General features: G+C 42.4%; 2 protein-coding genes across 3 annotated transcripts in view; both read right to left on the bottom strand.

Moving 5' to 3' along the window:
- LOC135552259 (tricarboxylate transport protein B, mitochondrial-like) overlaps positions 1–3,276 on the bottom strand; it is a 32,243-nt gene extending 28,967 nt beyond the window's left edge. Inside the window, exon 1 of the mRNA XM_064983813.1 lies at positions 3,165–3,276. Within this exon, the coding sequence (XP_064839885.1) occupies positions 3,165–3,276 (112 nt within the window). The remainder of the gene's footprint in view (positions 1–3,164) is intronic.
- An 11,109-nt stretch (positions 3,277–14,385) lies between these two features.
- Positions 14,386–17,077, bottom strand: part of LOC135543070 (clathrin heavy chain 1-like) — a 34,817-nt gene continuing 32,125 nt past the window's right edge. The window contains exons 31-33 of one of the 2 annotated variants that reach the window (XM_064970167.1): positions 16,758–16,784; positions 14,850–14,925; positions 14,386–14,693 (exon numbers count right to left, since the gene is read on the bottom strand). In XM_064970167.1, coding sequence (XP_064826239.1) covers positions 14,572–14,693; positions 14,850–14,925; positions 16,758–16,784 — 225 coding nt within the window. In that variant the 3' untranslated portion in view covers positions 14,386–14,571. The remainder of the gene's footprint in view (positions 14,694–14,849; positions 14,926–16,757; positions 16,785–17,077) is intronic. The other variant, XM_064970169.1, reaches the window with a different exon arrangement.

Raw genomic sequence — 17,077 nt, 5'->3', positions numbered from 1 at the left:
CTTTTTTGGGGGGGTGTTGCTATAGGTCACCAAGTGCTAACAGTCAGTATCTAAATAATATGTGTGAAATGCTTGATAGTGTATGTGATGTAAACAGAGGTCTACTTTCTTGAGGACCTGAATATTGGCTGGTTTTCGTCAAGCTGTCCGCTCATGAAGAAGCTCCAAAAAACTTTGGAGTACTTTAAATGAAATTATGAGCAGAAAGACAAATTCAACTCCATCTTTCATCGAATCAGATGGCTTATTCATCACAAAACCATTTGATGTTGCCCATTATTTTAATGATTACTTCATTGGCAAAGTTGGCAGATTAGGCAGGAAATGCCAACAACGAACAGTGAGCAATCGTTTTAATGCATAGAAAAACAAATAATGAAAGAAAAGCAATGTAAGTGTGAATTTTGTAAAGTTAGTGTGGGAGAGGTGGAAAAATGATTGTTAACGATCAATAATGACAAACCTGCCATTGACAACTTAGATGGAAAGCTACTGAGGATGATAGCTGACCCTATAGCCACTCCTATCTGTAATATCTTTCATCTGACCCTAGAGGAAAGTATTTGTACCCAGGCCTGGAGGGAAGCCAAAGTCATTCCGCTACCCAAAAGTAGCCTTTACACACACATGATAACATATGCACACGTACACATGGATTTATACACATGTACACCTGGATGTTCTGGGTGTTCTAAAACTTTTGACTGGTAGTGTAAATACTATGCATGCCAGTCTCTCTTGGCTAAGAGTTGAGGAGAAACTGACTGCATCATTTCTTATTTTTATAAGGAACATTGTGTTGAAAATCCCAAATTGTTTGCCTAGTCAACTTACACACAGCTCTGACACACACTTACCCCACCAGAAATGCCATCAGGGGTCTTTTCACAGTCCCCAAATCCAGAACAAATTCAAAAAAACATACAGTATTATATAGAGCAATTATTGCATGGAACTCCGTTCCATCTCTTATTGCTCAAATAAACAGCAAACCTGCTTTCAAAAAACAGATAAAGCCTATTTAACCTAGATAGTTTGTGTGTATGTATTGATATGTAATGCTACGTGTGCCTTTAAAAAATATATTTGTCGTTCTGTCTTTGAGTTGTCTTTGTCTATTAATAATCTGTATTATGTCATGTTTCATGTTTTGTGTGGACCCCAGGAAGAGCAGCTGCTGCTTTTGCAACAGCTAATGGGGATCCTAATAAATATACCAAATACCAAATTGCATGCTTCCTCATAACTTGAGACATGTGTTGGATATGTGTTGTGTGAGAAAACTGCACATTTTAAAGTGACTTTTTAATTGTCCCCCAGCACAAGGTGCACCTGTGTAATGATCATGCTGTTTAATCAGCTTCTTGATATGCCACAACTGTCAAGCGGATGGATTATCTTGGCAAAGAAGAAATGCCCTCTAACGGGGATCTAAACTAATTTGTGCACAACATTGGAGAACAATAAGCTTTTTGTGCATATGGAACATTTCTGGGATCTTTTATTTCAGCTCATGAAACATGGGGCCAACACTTTACATGTTGTGTTTATCTTTTTTGTTCGGTATACTTCACCAGTATCCCTCACAGGAATGGAGGTTTCCGTGATGAAGGCTACTAGGCTACTACCAGTGATGTATGCAGTATATATACTAGATTACTTTTAGGGGGTGATTTGTTGAAGCTCCTGTGCCTCCATCTTAGCACTACTCCTCCAATGTAAAAAAACATTTTTATGCATTTATTAATGTATAATTAATGCATTTATTAATGTCTACATTAGTTATTACATATACCTTAATGCCCACTTTTAAACTATATTATGCGAGTTAAACATTAAAAAAAATAACAAAAATGTACAACAACAAAACATGTAATTTTGTAAATACTTAAATACATGTAAATTTGTCCTTGAAACACTTAATTTAAACACTGTAGAATTCCACCCATTACTATGGAGGACTGCTCCTACTGTGGAGTGCCAATATGGCCAACCGCTGGCTTCAAAGCTTCTCAATAGCCAATAGATAGCATCAGCAGTACAGGTTTATATACACCATTGTCTACCTATTAGTAGTAGTAGCCGTCTGAGCTATTCAAACTTCATTTTAGAGACAGTCTGTTGTTCAGTCCACAGTGTTTGGGTTTCTATATTTGATCCTAATTCAATGCTTGTTTTTGTCTTCCTTCAGAGAGCGACGTGATGGTTTTGGGTGGTTTACTTAAAATGTATTCCAGTTCAATTGTAGGGTTATTGGTTTGAATTACACAGTGTGGAGTCATTTTCAGAAGACACACCCCATAATAATGACTGTGTCTGCTGCCTAAAAAGAACAGGGCTGCACAGTGGGAACTAAATGCTGTGGTTTGCTAATCGGACAGATGGAGCTGCAACAGATGCTTTTTTGTCATCTCAGTTAAACTGCACAATAACATGAATGATCTGTCTATCATAGCATAATGCAAGAGGAGGTGAACATTTTAGCATTCACCAGTCCTTATAACTAACTGAGTTGTTACTGTCTGCCACTAAGGGGGAAAACTGAGGAGTGTTTGTTCTGTGGTGTTCTCTCATATAACCAGGCAGTACTGCTCTGCACTATTCGAAGGGTATAGCATGTTACCACTGTCAGTTACAGATAGGATCATTAGATCATTTCATAATCATCCTTTTGAAATCATATTGATTAGATTCTAAATCATATTAAGTAGAAAAAAAAAATTTAAATGATAAAGCCAGTAGGCTACTAGTTTAAACAGTCTCACTATTTTGTTATGCGCTCTACAGGCAGCCCAAGCCAATCCCATCTTTAGTGAAATGCACACACTGCATGTGAAACTGATATTAATAACCAGGACTAGCATATTTGATATTTTATTGTGAATGAACACAATACAACATGACAGTTCTACTCAATGACATGGAAGCGCTCGCTTCTTGCACGGCTACTAACCAATGAAACACCATCAGCACATCATTTACAAACCCTGGCTGTCAAGTGAAAGTGACATGATCGGGAAAAACAATGTTACTTTATTCTACAGGCTGATGCTCCATCTACGCCGATTCTCTATCAAGTAAAAGCATTAAACCGTGTATCACAAAAATGTAAAACCATATATATTGGCATAGATGGTGTCTGAACAAAAGATTACAAAACTTACCTGCTAGAATCGCCTTCCCAGGGTGAGTTAATTTGGCTTTCCCTCCAGGTGCCGCCGCCGCCAGGCACCGTGGTCGGTGAAAGGGACTGATTAATTTCCTGTTTCCTTCCATTGTAAAGAAATAATTTAACAAATATCTATCTAGCTATAAAACTAAGTCTACAAAACTGTTATTTTGTCCTAAAAAAAACTAGTTGGTGGTTATTATAACGTTCAGTGCATGCACACCAAGACTAAGGACTGATCAATTTTGCTGTGATGCTGTCTGACCAGTGATGCTGAGTGTAGCCTTCAGACCTCCGCTGTATGTGGACAGTAGGCTACTACACAGCTGGCAGTCGTGCTAGGAGAGACCGCGTATATATCATGTAGCCGAGGGAGGAGAGACGGGGCAGTTCGGTTATACACCAGAAGGGCGGGTCTGTCTCATCTTTTCACGCGCAAACCTCGCTATGAGGTGGAGCGCTACATTAGCATAACATACTGTAAATTCCCTAGTTCAGCAAACAAACGAAGATATGTCAATTAAAGTATCAACCCCATAAGACAGCATAATGTTATTAACCACTTAAACTCTGCTGCCAAGCTGTTGAGAGAGAGAAGTGATCAAGGCTGTACAAAGGTGATTCAGACCCAAAACACCATCAATCAAGTGCTGTGCCCCAGTGACATCTATATGCTACATCCACGAGAAGGATGCAACCGAAACAATATAGAGACAGATTTATTTGCCTTGCTATGAATAGAAAAATCATAGCAAAACCACAACAAACATTTTATTTTGTTCCTAACCTCATTTACAAATTAGACCTTTGATTACATGAACAAATAATTTAACATAATCACATTTTTTCCAGTTTTTTTTATTCTGATAATGGAGATGAACAGATTCTACTTTGAGTTGAAGTGATGTAGCCTGTACACAAGGCCACATGTGTACAAAACCCCTACTATGACAGGTGGACACACAGAATGTTTGATCCGTATCTCCATCAGATGCTGTTCCCAAGATGAGGTCGAAGTGCAGCAGTGCATATCTACCCCCACTGATCCAGGGACAGTTTTGCTCCTCAGCTCCAACTGGTGTCCCTCAGGACTGTGGCATCAGAAGTTAGAGCACAACACTCTCTCCATTATAGAAATATATGACTTATTGCAAATTCAAAGTTAAAAACATTGCCTGACATTTTGGTCAGAGACTGTCATCAGCCAGACCATCAGGAGAGTCATGACTGTGGCAGAGGACTGGTCCTGAAACAGTGCTAGTAGAGAGTGAATGCTTTCCTTTGAGTAGTCTGGCCTGGTCACAGACATACAGTGGGGTCCGAAATTATTGACACCATTGATAAAAATTAGCAATAATGACTGTATAAAATAAATAATTCTAATACTGAGCTATATTGTACCCTCCAAAAATTGGGAAATTATATTATTTTATACTAATACAATTGCTTAGAGAAAGAGATTTTGTTGAACAAGTTATATTTCTATTTCTCAAAAAGGTAGGGATCAAAATGATTGACACCTTTAAAGGTTCTTATAAATAAACTAGTCAAAGTTAAGTATTTGGTCCCATATACCTAGCACACAATGACTACATCAATCTTCCGACTCTACAAACTTGTTGGATGCATTTGCAGTTTGTTTTGTTTGGGTTTCAGATAATTTTGTGCCTAATAGAAATGAATGGTAAATAATGTATTGACATTTTTTATTGTAAACAAAAATAAAACATGTTTCTAAACGCTTGTACATTAATGTGGATGCTACCATGATTACGGATAATCCAGAATGAATCGTGAATAATGTGTGAGAAAGTTGCAGAGGGTAAAATATCATATCCCCAAGACATGCTAGCCTCCCGTTATTGGTAATGGTGAGAGGTTAGTATGTCTTGGGGATATGATCTTTAACCATCTGTAAACTTTCTCACTCAACATTATTCATGATTCATTCAGGATTATCTGTCATCATGGTACAGTAGCATCCACATTAAATGTACAAATGATTAGAAACATATTCTATTCTTATTTATAATAAAAGTGACTCCAAAAGGACACAATAATACATGATTTACTATTCATTTCTATTGGGCACAAAATAATCTGAAACACAGCCAAAACGAACAAATGCATCCAACAAGTTTGTAGAGTCAAAAGATTGACGTAGTCATTGTGTGCTAGGAATATAGAACATTTGACTACTTTATTTATAAGAATCTTTCGGGGTGTCAATAATTCTGACCCCTCCCTTTTTGAGAAAAAAATGTATTACTTGTTAAACTAAATCTTTCTCTGAGCAAATGTATTAGTATAAAATAATATCATTCACATTTTGTTGAGCATACAATATAGCTCAGTATTTTAATTATTTATTTTATACAGTTATTATTGCTCATCTTAATCAAGGGTGCAAATCATTTCAGACCCCACTGTGTGTGCTTTCACCAACTCCCCTGACTATGGTTGTCATGTCATAGGAGTAGCTAGACTGACAGAGAATTTCGCCAGTGTCAGGCAAGGCAAGGACCAGTTGGACAGTGTAGAAAGTCTGGCACCTGGCCCACTAGTCGAATCAATGTTGTTTCCACTTCATTTCAACCCCCCCCAAAAAAAAAAATGTGATGACGTTTAATCAACGTGGATTTGCAGAAAGTCATCAACATAAGGGCATTTAATTTTTTTTATTATACCCAACTTTGAACCTAAATCGAATTAAATGGTGACATGTTTTGTTGAATTCACATTAGTTGACAACTCTAATGTAAATCAAAACTATACTGAACAAAAGTAAAAACACAACATGAAAAAATGGCAACAATTGTACAGAGTTACAGTTCATATAAGGAAATTGAAAGAAATTCATTAGGCCCTAATATAGGCCCAACCACTTGGCCACCGTGCTTCTAAATTTGCATTGTTTGCTGTTTAGGGTTTTAGGCTGGGTTTCTGTATAGCACTGTGTGATATCTGCTGATGTAAAAAGGGCTTTATAAATACATTTGATTGATTGGTTGATGTGGAGGTCCTGGGCTCGAGTGGTTACACTTAGTTTGCGGTTGTGAGGCCGGTTGGAAGTACTGCCAAATTCTCTAAAACAACAGAGGCAGCTGATGGTAGAGAAATGCTATGGCAACAGCTCTGGTGGACATTCCTGCAGTTAGCATGCCAATTGCACGCCCCCTCAAAACTTGGGATATTTGTGGCGTTGTTTTGTGTGACAAAACTGTACATTTTAAAGTGGCCTTTTATTGTCCCCAGCACAAGGTGCACCTGTGTAATAATCATGCTCTTTAATTAGCTTCTTGATATGCCACACATGTCAGGTGGATGGATTTATCCTGGCAAAGGAGAAATGCTCACTAATAGGGATGTAAACAAATTTGTGCACACCATTTGAGAGAAATAAGCTTTTTGTGAGTATGGAACATTTCCAGGATTTGTTTAGCTCATGAAACACAGGACCAACACTTTACATGTTGCATTTAGATTTTTGTTCAGTGTAGATGTTGAACTGATGTCTGTGCCTAGTGGGGGGTACGTTCTGGTGATATACATTTGAAGTCAGAAGTTTACATACACTTAGGTTGGAGTCATTAAAACTTGTTTTTCAACCACTCCACAAATTTCTTGTTAACAAACTATAGTTTTGGCAAGTCGGTTCGGACATCTACTTTGTGCATGACACAAGTAAATTTTCTGTTTAGACAGATTATTTAACTTATAATTCCCTGTATCACAATTCCAGTGGGTCAGAAGTTTACAAACTAAATTGACCGTTCAAAAAATGCAGAACTAAGAACAGATATAGCCCTTGGTTCACTCCAGACCTGACTGCCCTCGACCAGCACAAAAACATCCTGTGGCGGACTGCAATAGCATCGAATAGTCCCTGCGATATGCAACTGTTCAGGGAAGTCAGGAACCAATACACGCAGTCAGTCAGGAAAGCAAAGGCCAGCTTCTTCAGGCAGAAATTTGCATCCTGTAGCTCTAACTCCAAAAGGTTCTGGGACACTGAAGTCCATGGAGAACAAGAGCACCTCCTCCCAGCTGCCCACTGCACTGAGGCTAGGTAACACGGTCACCACTGATAAATCCATGATTATCGAAAACTTCAACAAGCATTTCTCAACGGCTGGTCATGCCTTCCTCCTGGCTACTCCAACCTCGGCCAACAGCTCCGCCCCCCCGCAACTACTCGCCCAAGCCTCTCCAGGTTCTCCTTTACCCAAATCCAGATAGCAGACATTCTGAAAGAGCTGCAAAACCTGGACCCGTACAAATCAGCTGGGCTTGACAATCTGGGCCCTCTTTTTCTGAAACTATCCGCCGCCATTGTCGCAACCCCTATTACCAGCCTGTAAACCTCTCTTTCATATCGTCTGAGATCCCCAAGGATTGGAAAGCTGCCGCAGTCATCCCCCTCTTCAAAGGGGGAGACACCCTGGACCCAAACTGTTACAGACCTATATCCATCCTGCCCTGCCTATCTAAGGTCTTCGAAAGCCAAGTCAACAACAGGTCACTGACCATCTCGAATCCCACCGTACCTTCTCCGCTGTGCAATCTGGTTTCCGAGCAGGTCACGGGTGCACCTCAGCCACGCTCAAGGTACTAAACGATATCATAACCGCCATCGATAAAAGACAGTACTGTGCAGCCGTCTTCATCGACCTGGCCAAGGCTTTCGACTCTGTCAATCACCATATTCTTATCGGCAGACTCAGTAGCCTCGGTTTTTCTGATGACTGCCTTGCCTGGTTCACCAACTACTTTGCAGACAGAGTTCAGTGTGTCAAATCGGAGGGCATGCTGTCTGGTCCCTGGCAGTCTCTATGGGGGTGCCACAGGGTTCAATTCTCGGGCCGACTCTTTTCTCTATATATATCAATGATGTTGCTCTTGCTGCGGGTGATTCCCTGATCCACCTCTACGCAGACGACACCATTCTGTATACTTCCGGCCCGTCCTTGGACACTGTGCTATCTAACCTCCAAACGAGCTTCAATGCCATACAACACTCCTTCCGTGGCCTCCAACTGCTCTTAAACGCTAGTAAAACCAAATGCATGCTTTTCAACCGTTCGCTGCCTGCACCCGCACGCCCTAGATGGTTCCGACCTAGAATATGTGGACATCTATAAGTACCTAGGTGTTTGGCTAGACTGTAAACTCTCCTTCCAGACTCATATCAAACATCTCCAATCTAAAATTAAATCTAGAATTGGCTTTCTATTCTGCAACAAAGCCTCCTCCACTCACGCCGCCAAACTTACCATAGTAAAACTGACTATCCTATCGATCCTCGACTTCGGCGATGTCATCTACAAAATAGCTTCCAACACTCTACTCAGCAAACTGGATGCAGTTTATCACAGTGCCATCTGTTTTGTTACTAAAGCACCTTATACCACCCACCACTGCGACCTGCATGCTCTCGTCGGCTGGCCCTCGCTACATATTCGTCGCCAGACCCACTGGCTCCAGGTCATCTACAAGTTCATGCTAGGTAAAGCTCCGCCTTATCTCAGTTCACTGGTCACGATGGCAACACCCACCCGTAGCAGGCGCTCCAGCAGGTGTATCTCACTGATCATCCCTAAAGCCAACACCTCATTTGGCTGCCTTTCCTTCCAGTTCTCTGCTGCCTGTGACTGGAACGAATTGCAAAAAAATAATAATAATAATAAAACGCTGAAGTTGAGACTTTTATCTCCCTCACCAATTTCAAATATCTGAGCAACTAACCGATCACTGCAGCTGTACATAGTCTATCGGTAAATAGCCCACCCAATTTTACCTACCTCATCCCCATACTGTTTTTATTTATTCACTTTTCTGCTCTTTTGCACACCAATATCTCTACCTGTACATGACCATCTGATCATTTATCACTCGTGTTAATCTGCAAAATTGTAATTATTCACCTACCTCCTCATGCGTTTTGCACACAATGTATATAGACTCTTTTTTTCCCTACTGTGTTATTGACTTGTTAATTGTTTACTCCATGCGTAACTCTGTTGTCTTTTCACACTGCTATGCTTTATCTTGGCCAGGTCACAGTTGCAAATGACAACTTGTTCTCAACTAGCCTACCTGGTTAAATAAAGGTGAAATAAAAATAAATAAATAAACTGTGCATTTAAACAGCATGGAAAATTCCAGAAAATGTATGTCATGGCTTTAGGGGCTTCTGATAGGCTAATTGACATAATTTGAGTCAATTGGAGGTGTACCTGTGGATGTATTTCAAGGCATACCTTCAAACTCAGTGCGTCTTTGCTTGACATCATGGGAAAACCAAAAGAAATTAGCCAAGACCTCAGAAAAAAAATGGTAGACCTCCACAAGTCTGGTTCATCCTTGGGAGTAATTTCCAAATGCTTGAAGGAAGGTACCACGTTCATCTGTGCAAACAATAGTACGCAAGTATAGACACCATGGGACCACGAAGCCGTCATACCGCTCAAGAAGGAGATACGTTCTGTGTCCTAGAGATGAATGTACTTTGGTGCAAAAAGTGCAAATCAATCCCAGAACAACAGCAAAGGACTGTGTGAAGATGCTGGAGGAAATAGGTACAAAAGTATCTATATCCACAGTAAAATGAGTCCTATATCGATATAACCTGAAAGGCCACTCAGCAAGGAAGAAGCCACTGCTCCAAAACTACCATAAAAAAGCCAGACTACAGTTTGCAACTGAACATGGGGAAAAATATAGTACTTTTTGGAGAAATGTCCTCTGGTCTGATGAGACAAAAATAGAACTGTTTGGCCATAATGACCATCGTTATGTTTGGAGGAAAAAGGGGGATGCTTGCAAGCCGAAGAACACCATCCCAACTGTGAAGCACGGGGGTGGCAGCATCATGTTGTGGGGGGGCTTTGCTGCAGGAGGCACTGGTGCACTACACAAAATAGATGGCATCATGAGTCACCAAATTATGTGGATATATTGAAGCAACATCAAGACATCAGTCAGGAAGTTGAAGCTTGGTCACAAATTGGTCTTTCAAATGGACAATGGCCCCAAGCATACTTCCAAAGTTGTGGCAAAATGGCTTAAGGACAACAAAGTCAAGGTATTGGAGTGGCCATCACAATGCCCTGACCTCAAGCCCATAGAAGAATTGTGGGCAGAACTGAAAAAGCGTGTGCGAGCAAGGAGGCCTCCAAACCGGACTCAGTTACACCAGCTCTGTCAGGAGAAATAGACCAAAATTCACCCAACTTATTGTGGGAAGCTTATGGAAGGCTACCCGAAACGTTTGACCCAAGTTAAACAATTTAAAGGCAATGTTACCAAATACTAATTGAGTGTATGTAAACTTCTGACCCACTGAGAATGTGAAGAAAGAAATAAAAACTTAAATAATTAAATTCTCTGCTATTATTCTGACATTTCACAATCTTAAAATAAAACTGCTGATCCCAGCTGACCTAAGACAGGGAATTTTTGCTAGGATTAAATGTCAGGAATTGTGAAAAACTGAGTTTAAATGTATTTGGCTATTTGGCTTGATTGCATTGTCAAAACTAAAAGAAGCAAGAGCATCTTAGAAGTGGAGAAAAAAATACCAAACCTGATCAAGGAAGTTTGTGAATGACCTGTAAACTTACCAAGTCAGATTGAATGGAATAAATTGACAATGCAAACACTTGACTTAAACCCTTCATCATAAGGACACATAACAATTAAACAACATTTAATGAACAGCCTGGACAGTTACCATTATCTGAGATGAACCATTGTGACTGTCTGACAGTGTTGTCGGCTTTATGACCAAAGGTTCTTAGTAAAACCCAGGGTTGATAGTACGACAATGCAAACACATATTACCAAATATACATCTCAGTTCCCTCTAGAGTTACTACTATGAGCATCGTGAAATGATCACAGACAGATAATGTGTGTAAACTTTATTATCCTTCAGGAGACCATGACTTGTGCAGATACGGTAGTGCTTGTACACAGTTTAGATTTAGTTTTCCTACAAAACCCCAATTCAACGTTTTTACAATGTGGCGGCACAGCTCAGGGTCCAATGGACAACAGTGTACATGTCCGGATGCACGAGGCCAGATTTACCCATAAACCCTAGCGATAGTTTTCCAGAACATTTATCAGACAGGTTCTACTTGAACAGGAAGAAAACAAACTCCAGGATGATGGCTGCTGCAAGCAATCATGCTGAATAGTTTATGTTTGTATTCTGCTCTTTTTGTATTTTGTCATTTTCTTTAAAAAAAAAAGTATCATAATAATGATTAAGACTACAACAATGCACTATAGACAATACACTATTTTATTCCATAGTGGACTTATTTGCTTATTTAAGTATCGCAACATATCTTAAATTATACACTTTTTTTTCAGTACATGAATTGTTAACTCTGAACCACTGGTACAGGGATACATACGAGCTCTATTCCTCTAGTATGTTTTAATTCTCTGTGTAACATGAGTTTCTTCGACCATTCTGTTAGTTGTTGCCAATGGTGAGACAGTAAAAGGCCTCAAAATACATTTGCTTAGTTTTGAACACAACATAGGTAATACTTGGTATATGTGTAACATGGAAATTGTGCTCCTGGTTGCATTGTTACAGCATTATATGTTTGGCAGCACATGCACAGACATCAGCATATCGCAGTTATGTTTCACATCATCAACAACCAGAGCTGTGGGATCCTGTACCGTACATCACAGTGTAGTGGAGAGACCCAACGTCCATCTAGACTTGGTTATTATCAGATAATACGACTCTAGTAAAGAGAAGGAACAGCGCAAACCTTCCCACTCTTGGTGTTGTCAACAGATCCCTACATGCTTGATAAACTACACACAGACAGTACACCATAACCCAAGTAACTAGTATTCCTAGTCCATATAGTACTCTATCTCCAACACATGGTACCTGTTAAGATCTCTATTGCACAGAAACAGTCTTGAAACAAACATAAACAATGACTCAAATTTGAAACCTCCTCCTGTATAAGGCCTAGCAGTGCTTAGGAGAAGGTGGGGGAACTCGGTGCTGCTCCCCCTTCACCCGCCCCCTCTCTGGCTCATCAGTAACAAAGTATCTGTACTATCAGTGCTGTATTATAATCTCTAGAAAAACATTAGGATTTCAAAAAAAGAAGCTGTTCTATGGTTGACACAGTTGATGCAGTCTATAGAACAGTAATAGAATACCTGGACAGAGAGGTGTACTGTACATTAGCGACATCTTATTATTTATTTTCTCTAGGAGCTAAGCGCTGTTGTCATGCGGTGCGTGTTGAATGGCGGGTGGGCTGGTCAGTTCAGCCTAAGAAGAGGGGTCACTTAGTCACTTAGAGGGGTCACTTGCTGTATTCCATTGGAGAGGGGGAGAAAGAGGAAGTGGGAGTAAGAGGTGAGGTGGGGGCAAAGTGGAGATCTTTTCAGTTGAGAGATTTGGGTGTGGGGGTTAGGAGTGTCCATAGGTGGGCTAGGTGTGTCTCAGAGTAGTGAGATTGGGAGTATCAGGGGTGTCAAGGCAGGGAATACATATAGAATCCATAAGCAAGCTGTATCTGTATCCCAGTGCAGGGTACGTATGGTTCAGGTCGGGGCCTGAGGTTGGCGCGTTAGAAGGTCTTCTAAGGTCTACATGATCTGTGTCCCAATCGACACCATGTAGCCTATATATACTGCACTACTTTAGACCAGAGTCATATGGACCCTGGTCAAAAGTAGTTCACTATACTGGGAATAGGGTGACATTTGGGACGTAGGCTTAGTGTAGCCCTAGGGGGGCTGGGTGGGGTAGAGGCAGTCTACATGTTGTAGTTGTAGGGAGGCTGGGTGGGGTAGAGGCGGTCTACATGTTGTAGTTGTAGGGAGGCTGGGTGGGGTAGAGGCGGTCTACATGTTGTAGTTGTAGGGAGGCTGGGTGGGGTAGAGGCGGTCTACATGTTGCAATTGTAGGGGGCTGGGTGGGGTAGAGGTGGTCTACATGGTGTAGGGAGGCTGGGTGGGGTAGAGGTAGTCTACATGTTGTCGTTGTAGGGGGCTGGGTGGGGTAGAGGTAGTCTACATGTTGTCGTTGTAGGGGGCTGGGTGGGGTAGAGGTGGTCTACATGTTGTAGTTGTAGGGGGCTGGGGGGAGTAGAGGTGGTCTACATGTTGTAGTTGTAGAGGGCTGGGGGGAGTAGAGGTGGTCTACATGTTGTAGTTGTAGGGGGGCTGGGGGGCTGGGGGAGTAGAGGTGGTCTACATGTTGTAGCTGTAGGGGGGCTGGGGGAGTAGAGGTGGTCTACATGTTGTAGCTGTAGGGGGGCTGGGGGAGTAGAGGTGGTCTACATGTTGTAGCTGTAGGGGGCTGGGGGGAGTAGAGGTGGTCTACATGTTGTAGCTGTAGGGGGGCTGGGTGGGGTAGAGGTGGTCTACATGTTGTAGCTGTAGGGGGGCTGGGTGGGGTAGAGGTGGTCTACATGTTGTAGCTGTAGGGGGGCTGGGGGGAGTAGAGGTGGTCTACATGTTGTAGCTGTAGGGGGGCTGGGGGGAGTAGAGGTGGTCTACATGTTGTAGCTGTAGGGGGGCTGGGGGAGTAGAGGTGGTCTACATGTTGTAGCTGTAGGGGGCTGGGGGGAGTAGAGGTGGTCTACATGTTGTAGCTGTAGGGGGCTGGGGGAGTAGAGGTGGTCTACATGTTGTAGCTGTAGGGGGCTGGGGGAGAAGAGGTGGTCTACATGTTGTAGCTGTAGGGGGGCTGGGGGAGTAGAGGTGGTCTACATGTTGTAGCTGTAGGGGGGCTGGGGGAGTAGAGGTGGCATGTTGTAGCTGGGGGGGGGCTGGGGAGTAGAGGTGGTCTACATGTTGTAGCTGTAGGGGGCTGGGTGGGGTAGAGGTGGTCTACATGTTGTAGCTGTAGGGGGGCTGGGGGAGTAGAGGTGGTCTACATGTTGTAGCTGTAGGGGGGCTGGGGGAGTAGAGGTGGTCTACATGTTGTAGCTGTAGGGGGCTGGGGAGAGTAGAGGTGGTCTACATGTTGTAGCTGTAGGGGGGCTGGGGGAGTAGGTGGTCTACATGTTGTAGCTGTAGGGGGCTGGGGGGAGTAGAGGTGGTCTACATGTTGTAGCTGTAGGGGGGCTGGGGGAGTAGAGGTGGTCTACATGTTGTAGCTGTAGGGGGGCTGGGGGAGTAGAGGTGGTCTACATGTTGTAGCTGTAAGGGGGCTGGGGGAGTAGAGGTGGTCTACATGTTGTAGCTGTAGGGGGGCTGGGGGGAGTAGAGGTGGTCTACATGTTGTAGCTGTAAGGGGGCTGGGGGGAGTAGAGGTGGTCTACATGTTGTAGCTGTAGGGGGGCTGGGGGGAGTAGAGGTGGTCTACATGTTGTAGCTGTAGGGGGGCTGGGGGGAGTAGAGGTGGTCTACATGTTGTAGCTGTAAGGGGGCTGGGGAGAGTAGCCTGGGGCAGCGTATCCGTAGCCTCCTGGGTATCCAGGCTGGGGTGCCACTGGAGCCGAGCCTGCCGTCAACATCAGCTGCTGACCTACACACACACACATAATTGTTACCTTTCATCAATAATAAACAGCTGTCTTTCTAGCGTTGCATTCAGATTCCCTTACTCATTTCCCTCCCTATGCCAACTGATTCCAGAAAGTTTAACCAAGCCTTTTAATATAAATTGCATTACCAAACCTACCGAAAACTATGGGGGTGGGTTCTGTGACTTCTTCCTCAGTCTTCCTTTGGCTTTCTGACTCCTCCAGTTTATCCACCTGAGAACAAAGGGTCAGACAGAGGTCAGAGAGAAAAGCCAGTCAGTCGCCTAATGGGTGGGCTCACTATAATAAAACTGTGGCGTTGTAAATTATTTGTCAATTAACGTTCTACAGAGATACATTCTGATAATATTTTATTGGTGATGTTAACTTTTGTCATGAAGACAACAATATGCATAATATTATACTTCACCTTTCAATATCAGACTTTATAGACTAGTATCTATTTCTACAGTGAGGATGCCTCAGAGAAGATGCCATGCGGAATTGGTGAGAAACTACAGTTTTCCTTACAAGTGAGGGAGCATCTTTAAACTACTCTAGAAGCACTGTATACAGCAAGGCTTGTGAAAGTTAATTTTGAATTCTCTGTGTTGTGGAGAAGCTTGGCCCACGCCAAGATGCTAACCCTCCACTTTGCACTCCACGCAAAACACATCCCAGTCCAGGAGGAAAAACAGACAAACCTCAATCACAACTTAACATGCTTCAGCTACAGGGCACTCCTTCTTGCCTAACAAAATGCAAGCAAGGTTTCTGATGTATTCAAGAGTCAAACAGAAATGTGTGTATTATTGTATTAAAGTTGTGTAATTAAATCATTTTGAAGTTATTCCAAATGGTCTATTTTTGGCATTGAGAATCTCTATTTTGAGTAATAATAGCTGTGAAGATGTGACTTGTCTGTATGAACAATTAACTCAAACGAACTAAAGAATTAGAATGTCATAACGACAAAATAAACTGGCAGTGTGAATGGTAAGAATTTCAGCAGTAGAAAAAACTACAAGGGAGTATGTGCCTCCTCTGATAAATAAAATAATGAACATGCATAGAAAGCTAATTGATGGTGTGCAACCCAAATGGTACCCTATTCCCTATACAGTGCACTACTTGTATGGCTCTGGTCAAAAGTAGTGCACTATGTAGGGAATAGGGTGTGGGAGAGGTGGTTTTGGTTCTCTGTGGCTGCATAGCTAGCCGCTAGTGGCTGCATAGCTAGCCGCTAGTGGCTGCATAGCTAGCCGCTAGTGGCTGCATAGCTAGCCGCTAGTGGCTGCATAGCTAGCTAGTGGCTGCATAGCTAGGGGATGCGTCTCACAATGTGGTATTGTGCACTACGCTGTTACTGTACATAGCAGTTAAAGCTACATGAGAATACTCCGACAGAACTGTGTTTGCAGCAGGGGGCTTCGACTCCAGTCCTCCAGGGAGGGCCAAGTGTCTGCTGCTCTTCATCTCCATGCTCTCTGGCAAATCACTGATCAGTTTAATGGCAGACATAGGAATCCAGCAGACACTGCAGTCCTGGAGCTGCTAACTACTAGCCTGGTCCCAGATCTGTTTGTGCTCATTGCGGTCATTAGTCAGGCCAAATATTGACATGGTAGAACAAACAGATTGTCACTCAGGCTAGCTGACTACTGATGCGGAGGACTATAGTGCAGCACCTTTTGTCATGTGTTCCTGTTAACCAGGAGCAAACAGTCTGGGATTATCAGTGAGGGGGGGGGGGGGTCCCAGTAGTCAAGGGTGGCCAGTCCTGGTTCTAGGGGGTTGAGTGTGAGGAGCATGGCTTTTGTTGCATATCTGATTCAGTCTTCAATCTAGAAAGACTAAAATCAGGTATGTTGGTGCTGGACTGAAACAGAACCCCGCACCCCCTGTGACACTCTAAAGTACCAGGACTGGCCAGACCTATGTTAAGGATTCTCAGTCTACATACAAGTCCATGCTAGGTTCTTACATCAGAAACCTAGGGTCTATGTTAGAACAGGAAACAGAGAACAGACAGAACAAAAAGGAGATAAATAAAGAGAGCCAGAGACCGTCACCTTCTCCTCAACCTCATCAACCTGGAAGAGAACCCACAGAGATGAGCTCACATATCTTGGGGTCAAAGGTTACAGGAAGTGGTGTCATTACTACACATTGTTTTAGAGGAATGGTTGTCTTCCCCACTTAAAGAGTCTCATGTTTTAACTTAATTACAAACACAAAGTGAAGAAAAACAAAATAATAAAGTTGTGTGAAAGCTTTCTCCAGCAGCGTTATCACCATATTTAAGTAAACGTTCCACTATTTTAATTTGTATTACCAAAAGTATTTCTCTAAACCCTGTCTGCTCCTACAATACCTACAGAGAGAA

Source organism: Oncorhynchus masou, chromosome 1 (genome assembly GCF_036934945.1).
Source record: "Oncorhynchus masou masou isolate Uvic2021 chromosome 1, UVic_Omas_1.1, whole genome shotgun sequence".
Classification (NCBI taxonomy): Eukaryota; Metazoa; Chordata; class Actinopteri; order Salmoniformes; family Salmonidae; genus Oncorhynchus; species Oncorhynchus masou.
Note: the sequence above shows the minus strand (reverse complement) of the source record. Positions and strands in the feature narration are given on the sequence as shown.